Genomic DNA, 17,132 nt, shown 5'->3' on the forward strand with positions numbered 1-17,132 from the left:
TTTCTGGTCCCCTCTTCCCAGGAAGGCCTGCACCCTTGCCCGCATCTCCAGGGAGGCACATTTTCAAGGACGGGTCTCTTTTGTTCAGTTCTCTCCCACCGGGATCTCTTTCTTTGAAGCCTTCTGCTGCATGCGTGCAGGCGTCATGCTCACACACCAGTCACTTCTGTTGTTTTTGAGTAAGTCCATGTCCAAACCACACGATCCATGCATCTTTTTTTACTGCACTTATTAGATCTCTCTTTATGAAAAAGGACTTCATTTATTTTTATTTTTTTTATTTTTGCAGTAGAATTATATCTAATTCCATTAGCTTAAATTTTTGCAAGCATTTCTAACCTCTTACAATGTGCGGGTCTCTGCAAGGTAAGGCCTCAGGTTCCCCGGCCCTCCCCCTTTCACACCTGAGGTCCCTCCCACCATGAAGCCCCAGCCAGCTGGCTCCCAGAGCATGGTGGCTTCCCCTGGGTGCTATGTCCACCCCCTTCCTTCCGACCTGGACCTCTCTTTCCACACACAGCCCCCCTGCGAACCGCTGCCCTGTTCACCCCCCTCTTCCCCGCCATGTGGTTTGGCACTTCTCTCCCTGGCTTCACCTTGAGTTCAGGAGAGAATTAGAAGGATGGCTGCCCTGTCCCCTGGGAGACAGCACTGAGCCCAGCTGGAGAGACAGCACCTTCCTCGGTACAGCCCGGGGGACCCTGCCTGAGCCAGAGGAGGTGTTCTGTTCACCCATGACCCCCAAATGTCTCCTGGGCCAGTTGTGATGTGGCCCCAAACCCCAGCCCCCACCCCCCTCTCTGTGTCCACTCGACCGAGGCCAGGGGAGGGGAGGGGGCGGCTGCAGCTGTGGGAATGGACAAGGGCAGGGGAGGGGGAAAGTGTTTGAAACCAGAGGCGGCAAGCTCACAGGTGTTTTCTGCCTCCCCAGGATCCACGCACATTCTCACCCCACAGAAACTGCTGGACACGCTGAAGAAACTGAATAAAACAGATGAAGAAATAAGCAGTTAAAAAATAAGCCGCCCCTCCAAACAAAACCGAACCCTCTCCCCGAAGTGCTCGCAGCCCCGACCGCCTCGGTCCCTTTGCTGACCCCTCCTCCCTCTACCGCCTCCCCCAGCTCTGCACGCCCGGCCGGCACTGTCGCCGCTGCGTTCTCGTGTTTGGTGATGCCCTCTTCTTCTTGTTTGAAACAAAAGAATGCATTGTTTTTTGATTTTTTTTTTCTTTAAGAGTCCCTTCTACGTGTATCCTGGAGGAGACGTTTGGGACGAGGGCCATGCTGCCATCGGGTTCCTGGAACCGTTTAGGGTGAATGGACACCTCCTCCCCATTAGTCAGGATTTTATGACCTTGTACATAGCCCAGCGTGACGTGTGCACATTTGCTTGCATATGGGAAGGTAGACGTTTGGGTGTTTTTAAGAACCCGTTTGGGGTCGCTCCTGTTCGTGTTGGGAATCACTGAGCTTTCCATTCTTGGAGTATGTCAAACTGAGGGTGTCTTTTCTCTTCACTCCAGTTCCTCCCCCTCGGTGCCGGCTCTCATTCACATGAGCTTGGAAGTGAAGCTCAGGTGACATCTCAAGAGGTTTGCGCTGGAGCCAGCCTCTGCTCTCTCCCCCCAAGGGGCTCGCTCCCCCCATCCCCCGGTTCTGGGGGTGGGGGGTGGGGGTTGGGCCACAGGAAGTCGGGCTGGGTGCCCTGTCTCAGCGCCCTCCCTGGCCACAGCCACAGCGCTGTGGTCCTGTCTGCGGTCTATCACCGTGCCTGGATGAGAGAGGAGCAGGTTTCCACTGGGGACCTGGGTCTCCAGTTAGACCTGCTCCTTCAGACCCCATCCTTCCCCAGGCATCACCCCCGACACCACCACCAGAGCTCCTCTTTCTTAGTGAGGTCAGCTTGGGTAGAGCTTATGGCTCAGCAACGGACTAGGACTGGGAGGGTCCTGCAGGCTCCTGGTTCAGAGGTCCCTTTCCTGTCCGTGCCCCTGAGGCTTCAAACTACACGAAGAGTAGCCTGCTGGCTTTACACAGACCCCAATCGCACCCCAGATCATCCTCTGTTTAAGATACTCCCTAATACTTTATTTTGTGTAGTGTGGGGTCATTTGTCATCATGCTTGTAAGAAAAAAACAATCATTTTACTCTGTATAAAGATGTAGCTGTATAAAACTTAGCTGTTGATGCAGAAATCAAAGAGGCCAATGCAGGAAGGATGTCTCCTCATCCTCAGGACTCAGCGGCTCGTTCTCCGGAAGGGAGCACACTCTTTTCTGCTGCTGCTGTGAACTATAACGACAGTGGAAGTCACAAAAAATGTCCCGCACCCACCCCCCACGCCCTTGAACCCCCCCCAGACCGTGTGTGTATATTACTGTCTTGTGGCATCGTCGTTGCAAACGTGTGTGTGCTAGTTCTCCGCTACCCCCTCCCCTTTCAGAATATATCCTCCGCCCGCCCGTTAGGTGCATCGTGGCGTTCTCTTCTCAAGGCTTTGAAATCTTCCCCCTTTGCACTCAGATTAGTTTTCAGGTCTGTGTCCCTGCCCCCCTGCCCTTCCTTACAAGATCTTATTTCCTTAGGACAGACTGTAAGGACCTGCCTTGGTTTCTTCCTGTTAAAACTGCTTGTTTTGTCCCCTTCCCTTGACCAAACGACGCTCATGCTTCAGGACCTTGTTTGTCCAACACGTTGGTTTTCCTTTCTCTGTTATTTATATAAAAAATAATTTATCAAAAGGATATTTTAAAAAAAGCTAGTCTGTCTTGAAACTTGTTTACCTTGAAATTATCAGAATCTCAGTGTTTGAAAGTATTGAAGCACAAACGTGTATCATCTCTGTACCGTTCTGTACTAAAGCACTCGAGTCTAATAAAGAAATAAATCAGCGCCCGTTCATGGTGTCCAGGGTGACTCGCCACCCGGTTTCTCTTGGGGAGCAGGAGGAGAAAGGCTTCATCGATGGTCCAGTGGGGAGGAGCCCAGCTGCCCCCGGCCGTGGCGTGGAGCCTTCTGGATCCAGGTCACTGCCACTACTAGGATCTAGGGCCGTCTGGAGTCTGCAGACAATCCGCAGAGTGTGCACCACACTGCCTGAGAGCGGGCAGTTCTCTGTATGTAGGTTGTCTCTCAGCCTCAGAGACGGCAGGGCTGCGTCTCGGCAGGTGGCCCCGTCCATGAGCCTGTGGTGACGGTGCATTCAGGGCATGTGATGCGGTCACTGCATCAGCCTTAGTGTTCTCTCTTCCTGCTGCCACACCACCTAGCCTTCCAATGAACTTTCAGATCTGGAAGGCATGAAGCCTGTTGATGACTTGGGGAGACTGTGATGAGTTTGGCCCAGCGTGAAGAGGGGGACCCTTATGTTAGGCTCATGGTGACACTGGGAATATTTCAATCAATTTCAAATGAAGCATGGTGACCTCATCCATAAGCCAAGCAAATTCCCCCAATACCAATCACAAAAGAATACATTTTAGAATTAAACCAATTAAGACCATCCCTAAAGGTGTGGGAGAAACCCAAACAACAGACAGCAGAATTACACTCCTTGGAGGAAAAAGTGGCACCAGAGGTAATGCTGCTAAAGTGAAAGGGAAGTGAAGTTGCTCAGCCGTGTCCGACTCTTTGTGACCCCATGGACTGTAGCCTACCGGGCTCCTCTATCCATGGGATTTTCCAGGCAAGAGTACTGGAGTGGATTGCCATTTCCTTCTCCAGGGGATCTTCCCGACTCAGGGATCAAACCCAGGTCTTCCGCGTTGTAGACAGACGCTTCACTGTCTGAGCCACCAGAACCCTGTAAAAACCAGGTGCTGGGGACTTCCCTGGTGGTCCAGTGGCTAAAACTCTAAGCTCCCAATGCAGGGGGCCCGAGGTTCAATCCCTGGTCAGGGAACTAGACCCCACATGCCCCAACTAAAGAGTTTGCATGCCGCAGAACTGAAGAACTCACATCCTGAAATTAAGACCAAGGATTCTGTGTGCTCCCATGGCCAGATAAATAAACATTTTTTTTCAAAGCAAACCAGACTGCATCACAGGGCTACCAGCCTTCTCTTAACCCCCCTCCACCAAGATCTCCGTTGGTTTTGACAACACCTTTAGACAAGGAGTTTTCAAAGCTCTGATCCAAATAAAGTCAGCTCCCTCGGGCACAGCTGTGGAGTACCCTGTCCTTACAGACTGCCTTTCCCCGGAGCAGAAGCCATGCGCTACTGCACTCGACTGGGGACAGACCTACTCTTCCTGGAGTGACACCTGCTGTACAAGTGGGCTCCAGGGTAGCAGTCCCTGCTCTTCTCAGCTAGCCCCTCTCGGTGTGGAACCTCCATCCTAGGAGCTAGCTGAGGTGACAGCCATCAGGGTACAGGTATTCCTAACCTGCCACACCTGGAGTGGGACCTCTACCCTCTGTCTGGGCTGGTACGGGGACGCCCTCTGCTCTGCCTATGGGCAATAGACATCCTGCAACATGGGGGAGGGGGAAGGTGAGATAGGGTGGCCGTCTGCCCCTTCCAGGGAGAAACTGGAGCCCCAGACTAGGAGCTGAGAGGAGAGGGAGCCCCCATCTTCCTGGCCATGCCTGCCCAGAGGAGTACACGCAGGTAAAGCTTGCATTACACAGAACTGGTGAGGGGAGTGAGCTTTTTGTTTTTTTCCCTGACACCAAATACATACCACTTTTCACACCATTTCTCCAAGTCTCTGGCTCCAACTAGGTGTCTGACAGTTACATCAGTTCTGACACTAATTATTCAGTGAATGCAGACCCACGGATCAAGGGCTCAGTCCCACAAAACTGCCCCCACTTCAGACAAAGGGGTGCCCACACTACCCTGCCCAGCTGATTACAATTTGAGGGGTCTCACAACCCCCTCCTCAGGTTTAATAGTTCATTAGAACAACTTACAGAATGAAGGAAAGCACTTTCTTTGCTGTGACTGGTTTATTACAAAGGATACCACCAGAGAACAGCCAAATGGAAGGGACGCACAGGGCAAGGTATGGACTTGGCAGGGGGGCGGGGGTGGTTAGCCCGGAACTTCCATGCCCTTACCAGGCACACCACCCTCCCAGCACCTCCCTTTGCCCACTAACCCAGAAGTTCCCCCCAAACTCTGTTGTTTAGAAGGTTTTATGCAGGTGTCGTTACATAGGCAGAGTTGATTAAATCATCGGCCAGTAGTAATTGAAACTCAGTCTGCAGCCCCTCTGCCCTCTCCACAGGTTAAGGGTCGGGGGTGGGAGCTGCAGAAAGTTCTAACCCTCTAATCCTCTGCCCGGTGTTTCTGATGAGCAGCCCCCACCCTGAAGCTCTTGCCCCTCCCCTCTTAACCTCAGCAGCATAAACTCGGGTATGTGGGAAGGGGCTTGTTATGAAGAGCAGAAGATATGCCTCTCAGGAAATTCCAAGGGTTTTAGGAGACCTGTGTCAGAAATCCAGTGAAGTGAAAGTGAAAAGTTGCTCAGTCATGTCTGACTCTTTGTTACCCCATGGGATTCTCCAGGCAAGAATACTGGAGTGGGTTGCCATTTCCTCCTCCAAGGGATCTTCCCAACCCAGGGGTAGAACCCAGGTCTCCCACACTGCAGGCGGATTCTTCACCATCTGAGCCACCAAAGAAGCCCAAGACCATTAAACAAGTTAGTTAAAATGAGGTCAACAAGGTGGGCCCTAATCCAATCTGACTGGTATCCTTATAAGAAGAGAAGATTAGGACCCAGAGAGACAAGGGTGCACATGCCCAGGGTCGGGCCGACAACATGAAGAGACAGGAAGAAAGCTGTCTGCAAGCCAAGGGGAGGCCTCAGGAAACAACCTGCCGACACTTTGGCCCCCGACTTCCAGACAAAACTTGACAAATTAGATTTCTGTTGTTGAAGTCATCTGGTGTATGGCATTCTGTCATGGCGGCCTAAGTGGATTCATATAGTTGCCCAAGGCAAGAAAAGCTTCATAGAGTTGCTGAAATCAGGAGGACTGCTGACAGATACGCCCAGAAACTCTGACAAGGCTCAACACTGACCACTCCACTGACCACTCCACTGAGCACTTGGTGTTATTCAAGGACTACCTGCCCTGAGCACTGTCCACAGGCACCTTCCCTTAATCAAAGACAGGCTTTGATCCTGCTTCCAAGCTTTCTTAATCCTTTGATGAGAAAGCGCAAGGCCAGAGACTTCCCTGGTGGTCCAGTGGCTAAGACTCAAGCTCCCAAACAGGGGGCCTGGCTTCAAATCCCTGGCCAGGGAACTAGATTTCACACACAACTAAGAGTTCACATGCCACAATGAAAAGATCCTGTGTGCTGCAACTAAGACCCCGTGAACCCAAATCTTTTTTTAAAGAGAGAAGGCACGATACCAGGCACTTTATGATAACTCAGGAAATGGAGGTGATGTCTACTCACTGTTCAGCCACATTTGGGTCAAGAGAATCAGTCTCAGTGGGTGTTTCGGGCAAGGAGGAGCTGGACTCCTGTATCTGGCACAAGCCCTCATCTGTGATGATGGCAAACACAGGTCATCTGGTGGCGTCTGTGTTTGTACCTTGGCCTCAGGCAAAACGCAAATATGCATGTGTGTGTGTATGTGTATATATATAATATGTAATAATATATATCACAGCTGATAAGGAAGTGCATCGTTGCTCAAATACTAGACTCATACTTGCAGAGATTCTGTAGATTTTTCTTAAATGTTTCTGCATTTACTGCATGCCTTAGAACAATTTCCAGACACTTTATTTTTTTATTGGAGTATAGTTGATTTACAGTGTTGCTGTTAGGAGTTTGAAGTGTACAGCAGAGTGAATCAGTTATACATACACCTCTGTCATTCTTTTTTAGATTCTTTTCTAATATAAATTATTTCAGAGTATTGAGTAGAGTTCCTTGTGCCATTCAGTAGATCCTTGTTAGTTATCTGTCTTATATATGGGGCTTATATATGCCTGTCCTATATATGCCTGCCAATGCAGGAGGCATAAGAGATGTGAGTTCGATCTCTGGGTTGGAGGAGGGCATGGCAACCCACTCCAGTATTCTTGCCTGGAGAGTGAGTGTATATTAATCCCAATCTCTGAATTCATCCCAGGGAGTTCATCCCCCTGCCCTTCGCCTACATCTGTGACTCTATTTCTGTTTTGTTCAGTTCAGTTCAGTCGCTCAGTCGTGTCCGACTCTTTGCAACCCCATGGACTGCAGCATGCCAGGCTTCCCTGTCCATCACCAACTCCCAGGGTTTACTCAAACTCATGTCCATCTAGTCGGTGATGCCATCCAACCATCTCATCCTCTATCATCCCCTTCTCCTCCCACCTTCAATCTTTCCCAGCATCAGGGTCTTTTCTAGTGAGTCAGTTCTTCGCATCAAGTGGCCAAAGTATTGAAGCTTCAGCTTCAGCATCAGTCCTTCCAATGAATATTCAGGACTGATTTCCTTTAGGATGGACTGGTTGGATCTCCTTAGTAGGTGCTCAGTAAATATCTATTAGCTGAATAAGATAGCCTGGGTGGGGGTCTGGAATGGCACAGGAAAGGAGCTCAATGGACCCTCCCTATGGCAAAACAACAATTGGTGAAGATGATTTCTTAAGAAAGAAACAATCATTTAAAGTGTCTGGAGGTACAAATTAACTTATTTATAAAACCATAGTCCAGGCTATGTTTTTTTTCAGTAGTCGTGTATGGATGTGAGAGTTGGACTATAAAGAAAGCTGGCTTCCTTGTCTCCCTTGGGGCTGGGCTTCCTTCCTCCAGAGCCTCCTAGAGATGGCAGTGCTCTGAGTCCACAGGCCACTGACCTGGGCTAACACTGCAGTCTGCTGGGCTGTGTGCACTGCACCCACTCCCCTCCGGAGACCCAGCTGCCAGAGGGGTTGCTGGACTTTGTGGTCTGGTTCACTCGCTAAGTCGTGTCCAACTCTTGGCAACCCCATGGACTGTAGCCCTTCAGGCTTCTCTGTCCATGGAATTCTCAGGCAAGAATACTGGAGTGGGTTGCCATTTCCTTCTCCAGGGGATCTTCCCAGCCCAGGGATTGAACCCCGGTCTCCTTCATTGCAGGCGGATTCTTTACCATCTGAGCCACAAGGGAAGCCCTTCTAGGGCTCTGACCCACTGTAATATTCCCATGTCACCAATTTCCTCTTGAGGGAAGGGTCTCCCAGAGCCCAAAAGAGTGCCCAGTGAGCCTGGCGTCCTGGTCTCTGAGACGCCATGGTCTAAGACACCCAGGCCTATGGCCTCTGTGGCGCTGTTGGCCTTGGAGCAGGAGGCTGGTCCCTGAAACCCATCCTCGCCAGGAAGAGGGAAGGTCCCTTTAAGCCTAGCTTCGCATCCTAAGCTTGTTGCTATGTATGCAAGGAACTTCCTTAGCAACCACCTGGCCTCTTAAAGAGGCCCTGGAGTAGTGGTTGCCACCAGCCATGGCTCCTAAAAAGAAGGGGGCCAAAGAGCCCGAGCTCAAGAAGAAGAAAGGTGGCAAGAAGGATCCCAACCTGGCCAACAAGCCCATGGAAATGCCTATAAGCGAGGAGATCCGAGAGTTCTACCACATCCAGATCCGCGACCTGGAGGACAGGCTGGCCCGGTGGGTGGGCGGGCAGGGTGGTCCTGACAGGTCAGGGAGTGACTCACAGCTGGCCACTGTGCAGGTTCAGTTGGTGGGGCCCCTGTGTTCTGGCCTCCCAGGGGATGTCCAGACCCACCCCCTATCCCTGCCTCAGTTTCCTGGAAGATAACATTGGGAGGCTTCATGATTTTGAAGAAAAATGGATTTCTTGGCCCCATCTTGGCTCCCAGAGTTTCCAGGGGCCCAGTGCCTAGTTAAGAGCCTAGCCCGTCCCCAGGCAAGGACTACGTCCCTCCTGCCTCACAGTTGCCCCCCGGGACCACACATTTTACGTAAGAGGGCAGAGTTCAATCGGAGGGACAAATTGGAGATGGCAGCCCCCTGGCAGGTGGGTGACCATATGCCCCTCCTCCCACCTGCCCCCCACCACCCCCCAGTGCCTGTGCCGTGATCCCCTGAGCTATAGGCCCCAATGGCTCTTCCAGCTGCCAAGCCCACTTGTCCACCAGGGCTGTTTTCCCAAATGTAAACGAGAAGGGCTGTGCGAGGTGGGTGGTGGTGTGTGGAGCGGGGGGTTCTCTAACTCTCCTGAGACATGCACTTGCCCACTTTTCTTATTCTTCCACTAGTTCCTGGCCCAGTCTCAGGATGACCCTCAAAAGACACACCCCTTTGGTGGTGGCTCAGATGGTAAAGAATCTGCCTGCAGTGCAGGAGGAGACCCAGGTTCGATCCTTGGGTCAGGAAGATCCCCTGGAGAAGGGAATGGAAACCCACTCCAGTATTCTTGCCTGGAGAATCCCATGGACAGAGAAGCCTGGCAGGCTACAGTCCATGGGGTCGCAAAGAGTCGGGCACGACTGAGTGGCTAACGTGAGGAGTCACATGTTGCTACAAATACTCACAGCTGATGTTGAGACCTTCCTGAACTGGTGCTCATTGTGTCCCTAAAACGGTCCCACGAGAGACGCCCTCCAGTCACCCCCATGATAAGTGGTGGAGAGACTGAGGCTCAGGGAGATAGGAAGGCACCCCAAGGAAGAGGCTCTGGGCCGGCCCTGGGCCCTGACTTCCCTAAACCTTGCTCCACAGATCAGGTCATCCAGCTTTGCACCCTGCACCATGCTTCCGTTCAGAAGATGTTGGTTGAGTTAGTCGTGAAGTTAAACATTTTTCCAAATAGCTTCTACCCATTATTCCATTGGAAACTAGAAAATTGCTTACACAACAACTCTTAAAAATTCACACGCTTCCCTCAAGTTGGAAACACCAGATGGAATGTATTTGGGAAAAATGCATTTGAGAGATGGTTATTGGGCACTTATTATGTGCCAACTTCCTCTGCCAGGCCCCCCAAAATACAGAAATGCGAGGAGTCAGGTCTTGACTTCCCAGTGGGACAAGGGTCAATCTACAGGATAGCCCCAACGAGAGGACCTCAAATGCTGCCTCAGGGCCAGGAAGGCTCCACGGAGGCGGCAACACAGGGGTTCACTCAGTGAAGGAGGGTAGGGAAGATCACAGGTGCAGAAGCTTGGGCTTTGAAGTGTGATATATTAAGCAGGGCACAGAGATGGCAGCAACCGTTATGCTTAAGACCCTTAATTTTGGGGTATCAGACTGACTTGGGTTCAAGTTCTGATTTTGCCATTTACTAACTCAGGGATGCTTCATCCCTCTGTGCCTCAGTTTCTTCACCTGCAAAATGGGTATAATCATCATAGCCCCTACTTGCTTGGTTGTTGTGGATTCAACAAACACACTGAGTACCTACTACATACCAGGCGCTAGGTGTTGGGGACACAACTGTGAACGTTAACAGAGGCTCCACCCTCCCAGAGCTTACACCCTAGTGATGTTATGCACATAAAGCGCTGACCACAGGCATCAGCTGCGGTCACAAGCACTGACCAGGGGAGATGAGGCTGGAACCTCCAGTGCCCCACTATGGGAGGGTCCCGGGAGCAGCCTGACTGCCTGGAGGCCCCCTGGACCCCCGCCCCACATTTACCCCAGGTACCAGCGGAAGTGGGATGAGCTGGCCATGCAGGAGAAGCTGTTTCGCCAGGAGTTTGAGCAGCTGGCCAACAACAAGAAGGAGATCGTGGCCTTCCTCAAGCGCACGCTCAACCAGCGGGTGGATGAGATCGCCGACCTCAATGAGCAGCTCCAGAGCCTGCAACTGGCCAAGGAGATAGAGAAGGATGCCTTCGAGGCACAGCTAGCCCAGGTGCGCCACGAATTCCAGGAGACCAAGGACCAGCTCACCACCGAGAACATCATCCTTGGTGAGGGGTACTGGCTGGTGAGCCTACGGGCACACACCACAGCGGGTGGGAAACCCAAGGCTCTGTCTCTCTGGGCTCTCCCACTGTCTTTGTGACCTTGGGCCAGCCCTTCTCTCTGACCCTGTTTTCCCACCTGGGAAGTGGGGATGATACATATTCCTTGAGCAACAACAGCTACATGCAGCTTCCCACATGTATCTTCCATGTAATGGTCCCAGCAATCCTGAGGCAGGAAATACCATCACCACCTGCCACTGGGTAGGTGAGGAAGCACTTCAAGAAGGTGGAGTGTCTTGCCCAAGGCCACCCAGCTGGCAAGGGTGGCTGTGCCTTTCAGCTGACAGCAGGAGTGCCTGATCCAGAGAAGGTGTTCAGAGTCAGAGGCTCTTGTCACTGTCACTTTCATGAGAGTAGAGAGTGTCAAGGGGGGCTTCCTGGAGGAGGTGGAGCCTGAACCAGGCTTCGTAAGACTTGGGGAGGAGAGGAAGGGCATTCCAGACTGACCCATAAAGGTGGGCAGGATTATGTGTGGGGACAGGGGACTGGCCCTAGTGGATGGGGAAGGGTGGGGGGCGTCATCACGCAAAGCCCTGCTGCCCCCACCCCCGGGGCCCTGCCCTCCCGAGGCGGCCCCTCACCAGTCCCGTGCCCTGTGGCGGGGCAGGGGGAAAGCTGGCAGCCCTGGAGGAGTTCCGGCTGCAGAAAGAGGAGCTCATGCAAAAGTTCATGTCGCTGGAGGACCAGCTGCGGAAGCAGGAGAACGAATACAAGGACTACGTGCACAACCTGGAGAAGAAGTCGGTGCTGGACAAGGACAGGTGGGCAGGCTGCTGCTGGGCGCGGGACCCCTCACCGAGGCCAAGGACAGCCAGGTCTTCAGGCCTCTGACAGCCTTGGCTTCTAACTGGGCAGGGGGAACCATGCTAGCTCTCTGATGCCCTGACTTGCCATTCCTCGAAACTGTGGCTGATTTGGGGGGGCGGGGGAGTGGGTGGAGAGAAAATAAATAGGTCCCCAGTTCTCACACAAGCATTGGAGAATCCCTGGACATCCTTGTGCCACTTTTTGCGACTTAAATTATATTTAATGGTTCATCATACATGGACATGGTTCAAAATAGTACAAAGGGTCTATAATAAAGACCTCCTGCTGGTGGCCCTGGCCCCTCCTGTGGGAGATGGAGCAGACAGGTCTAGGTGCTCTGGGGACTCCCCCTGCCCGAACCGCGCCTCACCCCCACCCATCCTGCCTAGACTGAGAAAGGAGATCATCCAGCGTGTGAACATGGTGGCCACGGAGTTCCGCAAGGTGGCCACGAGCCAGATGTGGGACACAACCAAGCGGGCCATCACAGAGAACAACGCGGTGACCCTGCAGTTGGCCAAGATTACACGACAGGGCACGCAGCTGCTGGCGGAGAATGAGCAGCTCCGGGGCCACCAGGACGACCTGTGCAAACAGCTGGAGCTGCTGGAGAACTCCCAGAAGCTCATGGCCAGGAAAAACCGGGGCCACCAGAAGGTGCACACTCCCGGCCCTCACCCTGGGGGGCTTGGCACGGAGAGCAGGAAGGAAACCCAGGGCCCTGTACTCGGGGCAAATACGGCCTCTGCAAGGGTGGACCTGGGGTCAGGGCATGGGGGAGGGCTCTGGCCCCCATCGCTGGTTTGTATTTGACTTGGAGCCCCCATCACTGGTTGAAGGGGAACCCAGCCCCGGGGCACCCACCCACACAGGTGACTTAACGGGTGCACAGCAGCCCTGAGGTAAGTCCAGTGGGTGCTGGGCTCCCAGGGCCCTGGCCAGCCTCTCTGGGGGACACGGGGCTGGCTGAGGGCCTGTGGCGAGGCCCAGAGCATGGCCACCTGCCCACACTGCAGGTCATCCTCATGCTGACGGAGAAGTGCCGCGAGCAGCAGCAGGGCATGGCTGAGGCCGAGCGGCTGCGCGTCCTGCTGGGCCAGCTGGAACAGGACCTCCTGAAGCAGCAGCAGGACAATCAGGCACTGAGGTGCGGAGCAGCGGGAACCCCTCCGTCTGTGGTCACGGGCCAGTGACTCCCGCTCTGTACAGAGGCCTGGAGGCTCTGTCTGTCACACAGGCTGAGGCCCGGGGCTGGCTGGAGAGAAAAGGCAGGGCCTGTTGTCCTAGGACAGGGAGGAGGCTGACCTGTCCTGTCCTGGGCCCAGGAACGAAAGAGACCAGCTGAACCTGCAGCTGGAGCGGCGGCAGGCCGAGGGGCAGCGGCTCCAGCAGCAGCTGAGCAAAGAGCAGGAGGTCCGGGCGAGCCTGGAGACGGCCCTGGCCCAGGCCACCTCCTTCCTACAGGACATCGTGCAGGTGAACTGGAAGTGGGTGAAAGTTGGGGGGGGGGGGGCGGAGGGCAGCGAATCAAGGAGCAGAAACTGCCTGGAGACAAGCAGACCACCAGAGATGGCCAAGCCAGGCTCAGGGCCCATCTCTCCCCTGAGAGTTTCCTGGAAGATCTGTCTTTTTCTGATTCTCCAAGTCGAAGAGCCATTTGAGGTCTCAAAGGAGCTGGACGAAGGCCTCTGAGGCCCTGGAAGTCGTCAGTCTTCCCATCTGGAGAATGGGTATTCCACCACAGCCAGGGAATACTGAGATTAACAGGCACTGGGATTGGAGTTTCCCAGCGGTGGATGCTGGGGCCACAAAGGGCCTGACCTGGTAGGCCCACCCATCCCCTTCTCGGCAGATGCAGCCTAACAAGGAGGACGGTGACTTCGACGTCATGTTCCAGCTGCAGCGCAAGGAGATGCTGCAGCAGTTGCTGCTCATGCTCGGCTCGGCCGTGGTCTCGAGCCCCCAGATGGCCGAGGCCCTGCATCGGGAGAGCCAGCCCTGTGGCCTGCCCAGGGAGGGGTGAGTGCATGACCCCGCATGACCCCGCGTGACCCCTATGGGACACGTCCAAAGGCTGTCCTCGGCTGAGCCGGGGCCGGAAGCCTGGCTCCCCGGAGCTGCTCTGAATCTCGGCTTCCTCGTCTAAGACGTGGAGGGGATGACACCAGTCCCTCCCCCACAGCCAGGGCAGCAGCACCCAGCTGCTCAGGACGGGGTCTCTGCTGCAGCAGCTGTCCGGCATCATACCCTACCGGCCTGGGGACCTGGGTCTGGTACCTCGACGGATCCACATCCCACCCAACCCTGAGGACCTCAGGCTGCTCTCACATACCACCCGCATGGGCAACTTACAGGCGTACAGCAGCCCCGAGGTGAGGGTGCCAGGGGCCCCCAGGGACAGCCAGATGAGGGCCACCCTTGGGAGCATATCACAGCTCTTCCAAACCGTAGCTGTGTGGCTCTGTGGATGTGGCTGGACCTCTCTTAAGCCTCCACTTCCCCACCTGTAAAATGGGCTGAAGAAAGGTGTGTCAAGGCCTCAGTGGACCCAGATGCGCCCACACATCCCCTGGGAGGGGAGCCTGCTGGACCCTGTGGGCCCCTCCTCCAAGGCAGGGGAGGGATGGGAACCCCCCGACGGAGGCTTCAGCTTCTAAGCTGGCACCTTTATTCTTACAGATCCACACCTCTGCTCCTCAGAAAAGGTTCAAAAAGCTTAGTCTTCCTGAAGTTTCCCTACTTTCGAAGTAGGACACGGAGAAAAGACCAACCTTCTATCCTAGAGAAGGACTGTTCTGGCCACAGTCCCCGCGTTAGTCCACAGGCAGCCTGGGGCAGCCCAGAGAAGAGTTATATTAAAAAAAAAAAAAAAGACCCCACAGGCTGGCGTGGCACCTCTGTGGGTGGGTGGATGGGCGCGGGCATGACAGTCGGGCAAACAGCCGAGTCCACCGGCCTCAGGGGCCTGACGAAGACTCCCGGCTCCGCTGGTGGATGTGGCCCAGGAGCAGGTCCACAGCACGCTCCAGCACTGGAGGCAGCAGCTCCTGCTCAGCAGGGGAGAAGCGGCCCAGCACATAGGCCTGCACCGAGTCCCGGTGGGTCGGCCGCCCGATGCCCACCTGCAGCCGTGGCATTGCCTGTGGGGGAACCAGAGGGGGCCCAAGGAGCTCTGGTGAGAAGGAGTGGTGGGAGCCCTGTGCCAGCCCACCCGACTCAATGCAGGATGGAGGGGCAGACTTACATTGGAGTTGAGGCAGCTCATACAGGAACGGACTCCATTGTGGCCCCTTCAAGGGATAGGAGGGGGCAATTAGTGCTTCCTTGGGTCAGCACCCTTCACCCCATCCACCGCCGAGCCTGGGGTCGGCACCTCTACCCCCACTTGGAGGTCAGCTTCTCTATCCCACCCTGACCAGTTCAGGGCCTCACCTGGCGCTTCCTCCCAGCTTCAGAGCCACTTTCCCCAGCGGCTTGTCCAGCTCATCGTGTACCAGGTAAACTTCCTCAGCAGTCAATCCAAACAGCTCCACTTGGCCCAGGGAAACAGTGGCTCCGGTTACTACTGATCTGCCCAGGAAGGCTGTCCTGACTCTGGGCTCCCATGAGGAGAGGCCACAATTAACCCCACTTGGTGGTAAAGAACCCGCCTGCCAATGCAGGAGACATAAGAGACGCGGGTTCAGTCCCTGGGTTGGGAAAAATGCCCCTGGAGAAGAGCATGGCAACCCACTCCAGTATTCCAGCCTGGAGAATCCCATGGACAGAGGAGCCTGGGGGGCTATAGTCCATAGCATCTCAAAGAGTTGGATATGACCGAGCGACTAAACCACCACTACATATAAAGAAACTGAGATTCTCAATTTCTCAGTCACCCAAGGCCAGGCAGCAATTGGAGCTCAACAGGTACCTGGAGCTCTAGGTGAACCGATTTGCTGCAGTCCAGAATGCCCCCTCCGGGCCCCTCCACCCTCCCGGGTGGCACACACATGGGGCCCTCAACTTACCCGCCTGGGCCACACTGTGCCCGTTGAGGTTCATGAGCCTCCGTGGCCGGAGCAGGACCAGCTGGGCATCTCCGAGTGAGGCCAGGGCGAGGTCCGCGGCACAGCGCCGGTCGCGTTCCCAGCTCTCCGCCACCCCCAGCCGCCGCGCCAGCTGCCCCAGCACTGCCATGCCCACGCTGTGCCGCGTGCCAGGAAGTCCAGGGTTTCCCAGACCTGCCACCTGCGGGCGACATCAGGGAAACTGAGGCCCGACAACTCTCCCCATAATCTATCTCACAGCGCGCCCCCGCCCGGGGCCCCAAAGCAGAGGAAGGTAAATGGAAAACTGCAGGAATGGGTTAGGGCCACGAGGAGGAATCCAAGAAACTCCAAGACTCCAGAAGGCCAAGTGGAAGCGCCCCCCGGTGTGGGCGGGCAGGGCCCCCCGGTGCAGGAGCGGAGTTCCTGGAAGTCTGGAGCCCATCGAAGCATCTGACCATTTCTAGATAAGAAAACTCAAGAAAGGGGGAGAACTTTGCCCAGGAGACTGTGGCAGAACTGGAGCTAGGGCCCAGGAGTCCCTACGGGGCTTTTCCCCAATCCACTCACCAGCCACCGCTTCCCCGCAGGCCGGGGTTCCAAAACACAGCGGCTCATGGCTCGACTCAGCCACAGCCCGGCGCGCGAGAGGCCAGGGAGCCCCATGCTGCCCCGTTTCAGGACACGGACCCCGCCCCCTGACGTCAGCCAGCCCCCGAGCCAGTCGCAGCCGCCCCTAGCCGCTAACGCCCAATCCCGGGCGGGCCACGTGGCCGCCACCCTTCTGAGGGGCGGAAGTGGCCGGGCGGTGGCCTAGTCTGGGCGTCCCCGCGCATTCCGCGGTGCCGCGTCACAGTCTCCTGCGAGGTTTGTTGGGCTCGCGGAGCCCTTGTTTGACCACTGGATTGGGAAGGAGTGTGCCCTGTTTTGACCCACCCCTGGGACTCTGCCTCGCTGCGGAAAGCCGGCAAGCCTTTTCCTTGGCTTCCCCAGCTAATAAAAACTTGCTAAAGCCATTGCAAGGTGTCATCTCTTAGAGCGTTGTGGGTCGGGATGATCCGCTGGAGAAGGGATAGGCTACTCACTCCAGTATTCTTGGGCTTCTCTGGTGGCTCAGACGGTCAGGAATCCGCCTGCAATGTGGGAGACCTGGATTCCATCCCTGGGTCGGGAAGATCTCCGGGCGGAGGACATGGCAACCCACTCCAGTATTCTTGCCTGGAGAATCCCATGGACAGAGGAGCCTGGCGGGCTACAGTCCATGGGGTCGCAAAGAGTGGGACACGACTGAGCGACTAAGCGCGCAGCCTCTTTCCGTCTCGGTTTGAAATTGGATTTCAGGGATTGGACTCTTCGGGATTCCGGGGGCGTGG

At 55.1% G+C, this 17,132-nt stretch overlaps 3 protein-coding genes across 7 annotated transcripts in view; 2 read left to right on the forward strand and 1 right to left on the reverse strand.

The window, feature by feature from the left end:
* STXBP1 (syntaxin binding protein 1) overlaps nucleotides 1–2,894 on the forward strand; it is a 67,633-nt gene extending 64,739 nt beyond the window's left edge. Inside the window, exon 19 of the mRNA XM_061433582.1 lies at nucleotides 932–2,894. Within this exon, the coding sequence (XP_061289566.1) occupies nucleotides 932–1,014 (83 nt within the window). The 3' untranslated portion in view covers nucleotides 1,015–2,894. The remainder of the gene's footprint in view (nucleotides 1–931) is intronic.
* A 5,466-nt stretch (nucleotides 2,895–8,360) lies between these two features.
* On the forward strand, nucleotides 8,361–14,501 carry CFAP157 (cilia and flagella associated protein 157). Of its 2 annotated transcripts, XM_061433593.1 has the most exons (9): nucleotides 8,363–8,600; nucleotides 10,599–10,870; nucleotides 11,535–11,688; nucleotides 12,124–12,391; nucleotides 12,751–12,881; nucleotides 13,060–13,210; nucleotides 13,587–13,753; nucleotides 13,917–14,106; nucleotides 14,414–14,501. In XM_061433593.1, the coding sequence occupies exons 1-9, from the start codon at nucleotides 8,437–8,439 to the stop codon at nucleotides 14,483–14,485; spliced, it is 1,569 nt and encodes a 522-aa protein (XP_061289577.1). In that variant the 5' UTR covers nucleotides 8,363–8,436; the 3' UTR covers nucleotides 14,486–14,501. The 2 variants fall into 2 exon arrangements, with proteins under 2 accessions (XP_061289576.1, XP_061289577.1); XM_061433592.1 differs by lacking the exon at nucleotides 14,414–14,501 and having other exon boundaries at nucleotides 8,361–8,600; nucleotides 13,917–14,244.
* Nucleotides 11,921–17,092, reverse strand: PTRH1 (peptidyl-tRNA hydrolase 1 homolog). Of its 4 annotated transcripts, XR_009739604.1 has the most exons (6): nucleotides 16,330–16,558; nucleotides 15,742–15,961; nucleotides 15,167–15,299; nucleotides 14,979–15,024; nucleotides 14,087–14,874; nucleotides 11,921–12,989 (listed from the first exon to the last, which is right to left on the reverse strand). XR_009739604.1 is itself a non-coding variant. In XM_061433599.1 (5 exons), the coding sequence occupies exons 2-5, from the start codon at nucleotides 15,908–15,910 to the stop codon at nucleotides 14,692–14,694; spliced, it is 531 nt and encodes a 176-aa protein (XP_061289583.1). In that variant the 5' UTR covers nucleotides 15,911–15,961; nucleotides 16,845–17,092; the 3' UTR covers nucleotides 11,921–14,691. The 4 variants fall into 4 exon arrangements, 3 of the variants coding, with proteins under 3 accessions (XP_061289583.1, XP_061289582.1, XP_061289581.1); XM_061433599.1 differs by lacking the exon at nucleotides 16,330–16,558 and adding an exon at nucleotides 16,845–17,092 and having other exon boundaries at nucleotides 11,921–14,874; XM_061433598.1 differs by having other exon boundaries at nucleotides 11,921–14,874; nucleotides 15,167–15,266.
* Nucleotides 17,093–17,132: the final 40 nt, after the last annotated feature.

This window comes from Bos javanicus, chromosome 11, assembly GCF_032452875.1.
Source record: "Bos javanicus breed banteng chromosome 11, ARS-OSU_banteng_1.0, whole genome shotgun sequence".
Lineage (NCBI taxonomy): Eukaryota > Metazoa > Chordata > Mammalia > Artiodactyla > Bovidae > Bos > Bos javanicus.